This window comes from Trichosurus vulpecula, chromosome 1, assembly GCF_011100635.1.
Source record: "Trichosurus vulpecula isolate mTriVul1 chromosome 1, mTriVul1.pri, whole genome shotgun sequence".
NCBI lineage: Eukaryota > Metazoa > Chordata > Mammalia > Diprotodontia > Phalangeridae > Trichosurus > Trichosurus vulpecula.
The window spans coordinates 545,035,115-545,048,400 of NC_050573.1; the positions used below are offsets into that span (position 1 = coordinate 545,035,115).

Genomic DNA, 13,286 nt, shown 5'->3' on the forward strand with positions numbered 1-13,286 from the left:
GTAAATTTTGATTTGTAATTTTGATTTTATCATCACTAGGGTTTCCTAAGATTCACTGTACCTCAAAATAAACTGGTGTAGCAATCAATATAGGAAAAGCCAAAAAGATTAAGAAGGCATTTTCGATTTTTTATGTACTAGAATAGACAGTTTGAGGTATGTGTGTGTGTGTGTGTGTAGAGTACTGTAGAGAAAAAAGTAAGCTTGCCTCAGGACTGAACAAAATAAATTGGTTGAACTATGCAGCACTTTCAATGACCCCAAGTTTCTCCCGGTTGCTAAAGTTTATCTTTTTAAAGACCAGTATTTTCCATGTAATATCTATGGCTAATGAAAACATGGAACACAATGACCTTAGAAAAGTCAAAACTGCAAGTGACCCAAAAAGTAATGAATGACAAAAATCATAGTGGGTTTTAAGTATCTTATACCCAATGATGACTTGAACATAAAATTGTAATGAAATCAAGACCATGTATAACTAGAAAAGAAGATGAGAATTAAGCACAAGAAACAGATGGACAGCTCAAATGCTGCAGTGGTATTCATATTCATTGCTTGGGAAAAGTTTTGTGCCTCTTATGCCAAGTTGTTAATTCTCTTTCAATTCTTTCTTCCATAACTTTCATTTCTTTTCTAATTTTTTCTCTAGCTCATTTCATTTAGAAATATTCTATAGCTTTTTTTATCTTGTGTTTCATATATCCTAAGAATTCCAGTTGAATTTGTGCCAAATCTGTTTTTCATGAGGCTTTACTTTTAGATGTTTTGTAGAGTCATTCTCTTCTTTTGGGTTTGTGTCTTGAGCATCACTGTCACCACAACAGCTCTTTATGGTTCAATTCTTTTTTTTGTTTGCTCATTCTTCAAGCCTACTTCCTGACATCAGACTTTATGTTAAGTGCTGTGCACTGGAAGGAATGTCTGGGCTAGTCTTCCTACTGCTTTTTTGGGGTACGAGGTATTGTATTATTCTACAATCTCAGAGAGCGCTCGGATTGGAATCCCACAAGCTTTCAGTATTTCCAAATGATCCAGAGAAAAGTCTGATTTCTAACCCCCTGGTCTAGGCTCTGCAAGTTCCTGACTCAAATTTTGGGTTTGCCCTTGGCTGGAGTTCTGTAAGACTGCTGCTACTGTCAGCCACCATAAGCCAAGTTGGAAAGTGCCGCTGGTCCAGAGTGATAGAACTGCAGGCTCTCCTTTGGTCTGGAACTCTTGCCCTAGTTATTCTACTGTACGCTTCAGAGTGAGCTGGAGACTGGAAATGAGATTTCTTCTTTGCTCCTAGGTTCAGAGCCACACAGCTACTGTCTGTTTCTAAACTTCCTCCTTTCTCTATATAACAGAAAACTGCTCCTCACTCTAGAATGCCACCCCTAGAGAGAGGCCCCTTCTTCCACCTACCCTGGATCTGTGATACATAACTGAGTAATGAGCGAGGGACTGAGCTGCTAGCTGGTACCTGTTCCTGCACCCTACACAAATTTAGCCCTCTCTACCCCGAATCTGAGACCTCTTGCCTTTGTGCACAGCCTCTCTTTTCTCCCCACAATGGAGAGCTTCACAATGATATTCTTCTGGCCAGACCCTATCTTCAAATATCTGAGGATCTCTCTGTCTCCTTATGTTGACCTGGGCTAAAAAAAAAAGATTCATTGTGATTTTGTTTTCCTTCAATTTTCCAATTAGGATTCAGTCTAGTGCATTTTCTAGATCTATTTGAACAAGGGAGGAATGGGAAACATTTGCTGTACTCTATCCTACTACTTGACAATCTTCTATTGAAGAAATATTGAAAGAACTAGGATATCTGTTTAATTGGGTGAACCTGTAGGGAAGATTTATGGAACTATATATATTGTTACCATCCCTACCAGCACATTGAGTACTGAGAGTCCAGATCTATCAGCAGACTAAACAATGCTAGTATTCTCAAAATGTAATACCAGTTTAATTTTAATTTTCCACTAACTTAAGAAATTCTACTAATTCCTTGCCCAATTTTTAAAATGGTTATTTCCCCAAAACTTGCTTTAATTCACAAATGTTAAACATGAAAAATATGAGGCAGATTTCCATCTAAAATCACATGACAAGTCATCCCTTTCAAAAAACTTTAAATGCATTTATAACTTTCTTTGTTTAATAGATGAGAGTGTATGCATTCCTCTTAACACTTGATGCACCAATAGAAGAAAGGTGATGATAATATTACTTTACATCTATATAACACTTTACAATAAATTGACATACATTTCTCATTTGCTCCTTTAAGGAAGATGGGACTCACCATTACTATTACAATTACACAAATGAAGAAACTAATTCCAAGAAAATTAGGTACTGTACCCATGGTCACATGTGTGATAAACTCAAATCTTTAGACTCCTCTTTCCACAATAGGCTGCCTTGAGATAAGAAATAAACAACAGTGGGCTACTATATCTCCCTAATTAGCCATAATTATTCATGAAACTACATACTAAGGATGGCAGTATGCAACCTATACCAATGGATAGTGTACTCACACCCAAGAAATCAAAGTACTAAAACAACAATTTCCTAATCTGCTAACACTGATTCATATATACTACAGACTTGTAGCACACATCCAACCTAACATATCATATTATCATTAAAGCAGGGGTTCTTCACTTTTTGTGTATGTTATAGACCGATTTGGCAGCCTTTTGAAGCCTATCAGCCCTTCTCAGAATAATCTTTTTAAATGCATAAAATACCTTGAGTTACAAAAGAAACCAATTATACTTAAATACAACTATAAAATATATTTTTTAAAAAGTCTGCAAACCTCAGGTTAAGGATCCCTACTCTAAAGGGTGAGATTGGTGCTGCTAAAAGTCTACAACACAGAAGTGTCAAAACAATCCCAAATGTTTAAGTGGGGCCCAAACAGATTAAAATATAATTGGAAAATATTTAACAAAATCAATAAAACAGAACACAGACAATGTTAATATGTGGTTTTCCAAGTCAATATATAGCCTGCAGGGATTCTTCTGTACTGTTTAGTGGCTCCCTACTTCATTTCAGTTTGACATCACTGGTCTGCATCATTATACTAGGGGCAGTCTCTCTCTCTCTCTCTCTCTCTCTCTCTCTCTAAATCACAGATTACATCTGGCCTGGAAAGTGGAACATTTATAAAATTTCACTATTTGTACCACTTATTCTCTAACAGAGATTTAGGGCTGTACCTGTGATTTCATTGGTATGAAATCCTCCTTAATGATGAAACATCCTTTACCAATGTAGGCTGGCACTTTATTTGCCAGTAGGAGTCTTAGAGAACTGCCCATAACAAAGAGGATAAGTAACTTGCCAGTATGTGCCAGAGGCAGGATCTGAACCAAGGTCTTTCCGGCTTAAAAGTCAGCTCTCTATCCGCTCTGCCACGCTACTCTTCTTTATAGTAACAACACATTGTAAATATAAAGTTTTTCAAATAACAATTTTTTTTCACTAACAACTAACATTTTAGCACAAGGAAGTTCAAGTAAAAATATTGCATTATAAATACTAAGAAAAAAGGAGGAGAAAACATTCTTCATAAAAGACTATTTTAGGTAAAAAGCATTATTATTATTATATTATTAAGCAGTACTAGAGAAGTAATCTATTAATACAATATACTTCAGTTCTAAGTAGGGAATCATGAAAATATTTCTCTTTAAACCAGACAGACTCATTTTGTGGGCACTTAGTAACAAATCTATTAAGTTTTGCTATGCTTTTCAAATTCTTCACATATAAGAAGTGACTAGGAAACAGCAAATTATAGTTTCATGATCTGGATTTTTTACCTTTTTATTCAGTCACCTTCTGCTCTAAAGATTTATTATAAACGAACACATGAATTTGTTCACAGTTTACTCTGTTCTCCTCCTCACAAACCTGTTAGTGTCCCAAATGATGACATTTCCATCGAATCCTGACGTAACTAAGAGTCTTGTATTAGTGTCATATTCAATGTTCTTCACCCAGCTAGTGTGACCATGTAAAGTGCACACTTTTGAGTTTAATTTTCTCAGATCCCAAAGGGCTATTGTAGTGTCATCAGAGCATGTTGCAAACAGTCTATTATCCAGAAACCTACCAAAAAAATAAAGGAAAGAGTAAAATCAGTTCATTCCTTCTAAAATATTGTTCCAACAATCTCATATCAGAAAAGTAAAAAGAAAAATCATGTCACAAATGGTTTTTAAAAGATACTCAGTGGTACCAAGAGGGTAAAGTTGAAATATAGTCAAGACAAAGGAAGACATTCTCAGTTTCTGTTTGGGATGGGAAATAAAACAGGCAAGAGATGATAGAAATCTTAATGTGTAACTCATAATCCAAAGCAAATCTGGCACATATGCTACATATAAAAAAAAACACTTTAGTGCCAATGGAAGACATAGTGGCAAGGGAATTACTATGGACAAAGCTGTTTAAGGTAAAGGACCATTATTAATGAAAGTTTGCTAAAATGGACTTTTCAGTCTGTTCATAAATATGGAGCTAGAAAGAAGCTTAGAGGCCCATCTATTTCAGCCTCTTAATTTTAGAGATGAGGACACTGAGGCTCATACAGGTTAAAATAAATGACTTGCCCAAGGTCACATTCTGAGCAAATACCAGAGGCAAAACATTTACCATGGTTAATAAGCCTTCCCCTTCACAGAAGTAAATGGATTTATAAGCATTAGTACCAAAAGTTGCCAAATGGCAGATTCAATGTATTTGGCCAAATAGCAATAAGAAATAATCTTAGGTCAACTAAATAATTTTAAACTTGGAATTTTATAATAATAACAATAATTCACATTTATAAAGTATTTTAAGGTTTTGTAGAAGCCTGATGCCCAACCCCTAGATTACAATACTAATTCCCAATCCAAAGGCTTTCCACCACTATACGACGACTCTCAAAGTTTATTTTGTCTTTAAATTTGATTAAATGGATTTTAAAGTTGCATTAATTTTTAAATTTTACAAATATAGTAAAAACTTCATTAAACGGGAATATATCCCAGATATAAGTATACCCCCCACACACACTATTTGACAACACTTTATCATTGAAATATTTACTTCAAAGCAATAAAATTCTTTTTAAAATAATGTGTTCTGATATGTTCACTAACCAATGTATTTTCCCTCTCTGCCAAATATGTTAAATAAATAAATTTAAATTTAAATTTAAAATTTAAAAATACGTTCCCAACAGCACAATGGGAGGTAAACAACCAAAAAAAGGGCACTCGAGCGTTAGGATTCCCTAAAATGAGCTGCAACTCTTGAGTTAGAAATCTACCATTCCCACATCCACTTAATCACCAAAGACCTTTTGAGAGAAGAGGGTTTCAGGGTGGGAAAACCCCTACAAATAAGGAATGTCGGGACTGAACGATGAATCAATGGTGTGGATTCAAACTCCATCATCCTCCCCCCAAAACAATAAAACATACTGTCGATCGGGGGAATTTTCCTCCTCTCACCTGAGTAATCAATATAAGAAAAAAGCACATTGTCGTTACAAGTTCTAACTACAAAATACATGTTGGATATCTGCAACAATTCATTTCTGGGAAAATACTAATCTCTGAATAAGAAAGAAACTTTCATGGATATATCAATTGTAATTCCCAATTCTGTAGCCAACTGTGATAAGTTTTTTCCTGGTAATGTAAAATAAAGATAACATGGATAAATGAAGACCTACAGGTAAAAAAAAAATGTTTATTCATTATTCATAGCCTCCCCCAATCCCAATCCCAACCCCAATCCCATCCATTTTACTAAAGCTGATAGGCAGAGAAAAAATTGACAACAGGGTATTTTTTCCAGTTATCTTTCATTCTACTATAATTTATTTGACAACTACACATAATTAAATGTATAGTAGCCATGTTCACTGACCCCCAAGATAACTTCTCCTTACCGGGGAGAAGTGCTAATGAACTGCAAAATGTAGAAAAGAGGTAGAAATGCAAGGAATCCAGACAATCAGCCCTTCTCCCCTCCCCTCTACAAAATGGACAATTCAATGCAAACTTACCATACACACACACACAAAAAAAATAGGAGTCTCAAGACAACTGGAAAGCCTATAACTTACTATTAGTAAATCAATTCCAAGAGAACATACTAGATTAAAATCAGAAGATGCACTAGGAAAAAAATGAGTCCTGAACACTCCTTAATCACCCATACATACCTGGAGAAACCCCAGTTCAGTTCTATTGCATCAAAAATCCACCTACATATCCACAAAGACACCTAGGAGTACAAACAATATAAGATCCTACAATACTGCAAAACTTCAGCAACATCTTAGATTGTCTTGAACATTCTATTAATTGGCAACTGCAATGACTTAAATAGGATAAAATACCCTATCTTCTCCCCCAATTCTCCCAATGTGTTCCTCGCAAAGCTAAATCCTTTTAAAAAAAATATCTGAGAGAACCTGTGTCAGATTGCATGCCATCTTGGAAAGGGGGGAAGGAAAGGAGGAAGAAAAAATTTGGAATTCAAAATCTTGTAAAAGTGAATGTTGAAAACTATCTTTGCATATAATTGGAAAAAATAAAATACTATTAAGTGGAAAAATATCTGAGATATGTTAGTTTCAATACTCATGGCAAAAATATTACATAGTAGAGCATGAGTTTAAATTTAAAGAAAAATACAAAAAAAAGACCAAACTACATTTCAAACATTTAAAATTCTAAAGATGAATGACTATTTTTTCCATATTCCATAATTAGACATACTAGCCTTAACAAAAGTATAATTTACTTCAAAATACAAAACATGAGTCCCTAACATATTGAACTCTGTGAGAATTTATACGAACTCTTCAAGAAAACATTAAGAAAAAAAATATGTGGCACTACAAAAGTAGTAGAATCAATGATTTAACAACAAATTACCATGTAAAAACCACCGGGTTTACAAGAATAAACTGTTATTATAAGGAGTACAATTTAAATGTCATTTTTTTCTCTACCACCACCAGAAGCAAATAAAAAAAAGGCTCTGCACAATTAATTTATATCTTGTATATTCCCACAAGATAACATTTTTTTTGCAATCCCCAAAATCTACAAAGTAACACCTCACTTAACCAGATGTCTTTTATCAAGCAGCTTCAACTTTCTCTAACAGTGGTCCAATAAATCCAAACCTCTCTGACCCCTAAGGCCTCTGAGATGAAACTCATATACTTTAATCATGGCAGAACGTTTGCTCACTTGGAAAAGACTTACTAAACATACACATAAATTTTATAAATGTGATAGAACAGAAAGACTATGAGTTGGGAGTTCTAGTTCTAACTGCCAATGGCTGTGTGACTGGGAAAGTAACTTCAACTCAGTGGGGCTCAATTTTCACAGCTGTAAAATGAAGAGATTGTACAAGATGACTGGCAAAGTCCCTTTCAGTGCTAAAAATCAAAGATCCTGAGGAACCTTGGTTATCCGTTTTTATAGTTCATTGAAAAGACATAATAAATGGGGTTAGAACAGGCACACTGACACCGATAGGAGACAGAAAACTATTAAAAGTAAATAAAAGGCATCAAAAAGTACAGCAGGATTGAGTTACCTCATACAGAGGCAAAAAAAAAAAGTGTACACACATGAAAACGCCAGAGGGCAGCACTATATTGTAGCACAGTATAACTGCAAATCATAATGAAGTTCCTGAGTCACAAAGACAAGTTTAACTCACATTGTGTTTTAAGTAGGTAAGGAAGTATAAAATACATTCTGGGAAGATAGAGACAGAAATGTACAGGTATACATATACACAAACACACACACACACATACACACATACACACACACACACACACACACACAGAGACATATTTTAGGCACATATAAATGATATGTATATGCGTATTTAACAGAAGTTTTCATTCCCAAGGGGATAAGGTTATTTGAAATATTCAAAGGCATATGGAACATCTCACTCCTCAAAGATATCTAAAAATGAGATATTTTGTGCTTTCAACTCTTTGTAAAATATAACATTTAAGACCACACTGAGTTTTTATTATTTTCTACAAATAACTTACTAACCTGATATTATTTACACAGTCTTCATGAGCTTCAGAAAGCGTTTTAATATGCTTCGAAGATATGGGGTCAAAAAGAAGAACTTCAGTCTGTTCACAAGCAACTGTCAACACCGACCTACAAAAAAGTAAACATTATTTCTTTTTTTTTAAAGATTCCTAGCATTTCTTTTCGTCAATAAAGTCTTACTCTTTTCAGTGAAACTATGCTTACTCATGTCTATTTTACATTCAATTCCTAAATTCAACATTTCCCAAGACCCAAGTATCAATACAAAGATGTTAAAGTTATTTTATAGTCCTTCAACACAAATGATTACAAAGTGAAAAATGTTAAAAAGAAAGTAAGTCAAACTGCAAAATAGGCACAATTTTCAGAAGTATGCTTTATTTTACATAAACACATTAAAATATTAGGAAAATACACTTTTGAACCTATATTTCTACCAATGTAGATAGGCTGAGCTGATAAACTAGATCTTAAATACTATCCACAGTCTATTTATTTAAATCAGATCAAATAGTCCGTGATCTTTTACATACTTCCTGACCATCAGTAATATGTAAATGCTTCAATGAACAATAATTATGTAAATAATTACACAAGTTTAAAGCAATAACTGTTTAATCTTACTTCTGACCTCATCACTAAACTGAAATAGCTCTCTTCAAAGTTACCAATGATCTCTTTTTTTTTTGTTTTGTTTTGTTTTTGAACATCTGTTTTTAAAACTTTGAGTTCCAAATTCTCTCCCCTCTTCCCTTCCCACCCACCCTCCCTAAGAAGTCAAGCAATTCAACATAGGCCACATGTGTATCATTATGTATAACCCTTCCACAATACTCATGTTGTGAAAGACTAACTATATTTTGCTCCTTCCTAATCCATCCCCCTTTATTGAATTTTCTCCCTTGACCCTGTCCCCTTTCGAAAGTGTTTGTTTTTGATTACCTCCTCCCCCATCTGCCCTCCCTTCTAACATCCCCCCCACCTTTTTTTTTTATCTTCTTCCTTCTTCTTTCGTGTGGGCTAAGATACCCAATTGAGTATGTATGGTATTCCCTCTTCAGGTCAAATCTGATGACAGCAAGATTCACTCATTCCCCCCTCACCTGCCCCCTCTTCTCTTCCTACAGAACTGCTTTTTCTTGCCATTTTTATGCGAGATAATTTACCCTATTCTCTCTCTCCCTACCTCCCTCTCTCATCCCTTAATTTGATTTTATTTTAGATATCTTCCCTTTATCTTCAACTCACCCTGTGCCCGCTCTCTCTCTCTCTCTCTCTCTCTATATATATATATATACACAGACATACATATATAAATACATACACATTCACTTATACATATATATACGTAAACATATCCTTCGATCTCTTAATGTAGAAGCTGCTAGATCTTGAGTTATTCTGATTGTGCTTCCACAATACTCAAATTGTTTCTTTCTGGCTGCTTGCAGTATTTTCTCCTTGATCTGGAAACTCTGAAATTTGGCGACAATATTCCTAGGAGATTTCTTTTTGGGATCTATTTGAGGAGGCGATCTGTGGATTTTTCAATTTCTATTTTGCCCTGTGGATCTAGAATATCAGAAGATGATATCTAGGCTCTTTTTGTGATCATGGCTTTCAGATAGTCCAATAATTTTTAAATGATCTCTCCTGGATCTATTTTCCAGGTCAGTGGTTTTTCCAATGAGATATTTCACATTGTCTTCCATTTTTTCATTCCTTTGGTTCTGTTTTATAATATCTTGATTTCTCATCAAGTCACTAGCTTCCACTTGCTCCAATCTCATTTTTACGGTAGTATTTTTTTCAGTGGTCTTTTGGACCTCCTTTTCCATTTGGCTAATTCTGCCTTTCAAGGCATTCTTCTCTTCATTGGCTTTTTGGAGCTCTTTTGCCATTTGACTTAGTCTATTTTTTAAGGTGTTGTTTTCTTCAGTATCTTTTTCAGTATTTTTGGGGTCTCCTTTAGCAAGTCATTGACTTGGTTTTTCATGGTTTTCTCGCATCCTTCTCATTTCTCTTCCCAATTTTTCCTCTACTTCTCTAACTTGCTTTTCCAAATCCTTTTTGAGCTCTTCCATGGCCTGAGACCAGTTCATGTTTTTCTTGGAGGCTTTTATTGTAGGCTCTTTGACTTTGTTGACTTCTTCTGTCTTCTTCTTCTACTCTTCTTTGATTCTCCTCCTACATGTCTAACCACTTCTTCTTAGTCTCCTTTTCTGTTTCATCTCCACATCATAAACCAAAACTATAGGTATTCTCCAAGCCTTTCTTCACAATACTCCTTTTGGTGACTTTGTCAGATCCCATGGTTTAAGTATCATCTCCATACTGATGACTCCAAGATTCAAACTACCCAGAATCAGTCTTGCCCCTGAGCTTCAATCTCAAATCACTAATTTCCTATTGGATATTTCAAACTGGATATCCAAAACCAAACCCAGTACCTTTTCTTTTAAACCTATCCCTCACCCAAACTTCCCAATTTCTATAGAAGGCACTACCATTTTTCCTAGTACTTGGCATTATACTCATTATTCTCTCTCTCCTCATATAACCAATCAGGTGACAAATCTTAACAGTTTCTGCCTCCACAACATCCCTCACACCCACCCTTTCTATCTACTCACACAGCTACCACCTCCTTAGTTTGGGCCCTCAATGCTTCTCTCCTACATTATTGCAATATCTTAACTGGTCTCCTGACTCTAGTCTCTCTCCAACTTCAGTCCAACATCCACATTACAGCCAAAGTGATTTTCCTTGAGGGTCAATCTGACCACATCACTGTCCTACTCAATATATTCCAATGACTTTCTATTGCCTCTCCTCTGTTTAGCTTTTAAAGCTATTCCGACCTATCTGCATAGTCTCATTGTCCGTTATTCCCCTGGGATCCGGCTAATCTGGCTTTCTCTCTGGTCCTCAAACAGGATACTCCGTCTCTGGTCTCTGTGCCTTTGCAATGGCCACCTCTCCAAGTCCAGAAAGCCTTCCCTCCTTACCTCTTATCTCACAGAATCTCTCTCTTCCTTCAAGACAGCTCAGGAACCATCTTCTATGTAAATAAAGCCTTTTCCCAACTCTCTCAATTACTATTTTCCTCCCTTTCCAACTAACTTGTAATTTAACTGCTTTTTGTTTGTATTTATTTTCTTTATAATTATTCTGTATATATTTACATATGTCTTTGTTGTTTCCCCACTAGAATGTAAGCTCCTTGTGAGTAGGAATTGCATCATTTATTGTATTTGTATCCCCAGGGCCTAGCACAGTGCCAGGTACATAGCAGGCATTTAATAAAAGCTGGCTTGACTCTTTGATATGTACGAATTCTGAAATATCTCCTGACACTTCAAAATTATTTTTAAATAGCAGTTCTTAAGAGGCTTTACTTTGTCTAAAAATTATCTTGTGACCTAGGTATGCTACCACCAGGGAACAGTAGTACTTCAATGCCAGAATCATTCACTGCCCCATTTGGTAGGCGATGGGGACATGTGTAACATGAAACAAGTACGTAAGTATCCCAGGAAGTTAGCAACGACTAGAAGCAGCAGAGCCAAAATAGAACAATTCTCTGTGTTATGACAATGACTAGTAGGGATCAAGAGATTTAGGTAAAGCCTAACCAAGGAATGGGAACACACTATGAAGTCACAGCAATAGAGGACTTCCTTATTTAAATAAAAGTAGCACTGAGAAAAGGCTATTTAAAGTGAATCTACTTAGTCGGGGTCCAAACAACAACAACAAAAAACAGCAGATAAAAAAATTTTTACAGGGACTTTGTCTTGAAAAATAAAACAAAAAATAAAGAACATAATTTTATCTTCTATTTAACAAAATTTAATATATAACTACAACTATGTGCTAACTCTCAGAACAAAGAGTAAATCAAATATTGTTTTTGCTATAATTTATCCAACAAAATTGTATAACAGCACAGTAAGCCATCCTTTAAGTACAGTACTTTACCTTTAACAGTCACAACTTAATAATTAGCATGACTGTGCTAATTCTTAAAACAATGAATATCAAGTGTTGATATTTATGTTATAATTTATTCACAAAATTACATAACAGTACAGTAGGACATCCTTTACTTCACTTTTGACTGTTACAGTACAATCATAGTGAGAGTCATTGCAAAAATATTTAAGGGCTTTGTTAATTTTCCCAAAGGCTGCTTAATATTCAAATCATTCTTTCTTGAATTGGAGACATTTAGGGAGACAATGACCAAAGAGATTGTTATGGACTGAAAAGAAGTACAAAGAAACACCAGTTAAAAAGAGAGAATGGGGACTAATTTTACAAATAGTTCACTATTGAGTACTTTTGTGGTATAACAACTTTTGTTTTGCTGACTTTTGCTTCCTTAGCAACCACAAGGTTAGGTAATTGGATAAAATCAAGTCTCTAAATCCAGACCACCTGGGTTCTGCCTCCAACACATACTATCACTTGGGAAAAAAAATCACAGCCTCTCAGTGCCCCCAGGTAACAGTCTAAGACCATATTACAGAACTGTTTGCTGATCTACACTGGCAGAAGCATTTTCCTCATGAGAAATCACAAGTCCAAGCAAAAATAAAATGCTAACACATAACTGCAGGGACTCAGATAATGAATACTGAGGTATGTAGGATGCTCATAATTGTTTTCCACATCCTCCAATCTACCAGCCTCAGAAAAGGAAATATATAACAAATATAACCACAGCTGAAGCCACAAGTCAAGAAGACTGAAACACCCCACAAGGTGAAAGCATCATGAAGTAACACAGCAGCACTGAACTATTTAAATCGTTCTATTTGAGTCTGTACCCCCAGCCAATGTCAAGGGCCTATGCAAACAACATCATAGGTTTGTATTTTAGGTCTCACTATGGAGGCGACGACTCAACTTGACAGCCCACAAGAAAAGAGAAATCACTGTTTCACTTCAGGTAATCAAAGGAAATGGGAGAGGAGGGAACTTAGAAATGTGCTAATAACAAAATAATATATGCAAAATTAATTGCAGGGACAAAGTTTTGACTTAAAGGAGGATTTAAAAAATTGATACCAAAAAAACCCACCAAATGGAGGAAAACATACTTAGCAATCATATCCTTCACAACTATAACTAAGGAGTGAATGGCTTAAAAAATTTATTTATATTTTTGTTCTCACA

The 13,286-nt window shown here is 35.2% G+C and overlaps 1 protein-coding gene across 1 annotated transcript in view; it reads right to left on the reverse strand.

The window, feature by feature from the left end:
• DCAF10 (DDB1 and CUL4 associated factor 10) overlaps positions 1–13,286 on the reverse strand; it is a 59,969-nt gene that overhangs the window by 25,371 nt on the left and 21,312 nt on the right. The window contains exons 2-3 of the mRNA XM_036741536.1: positions 8,100–8,213; positions 3,919–4,116 (exon numbers count right to left, since the gene is read on the reverse strand). Of these exons, the coding sequence (XP_036597431.1) occupies positions 3,919–4,116; positions 8,100–8,213 (312 nt within the window). The remainder of the gene's footprint in view (positions 1–3,918; positions 4,117–8,099; positions 8,214–13,286) is intronic.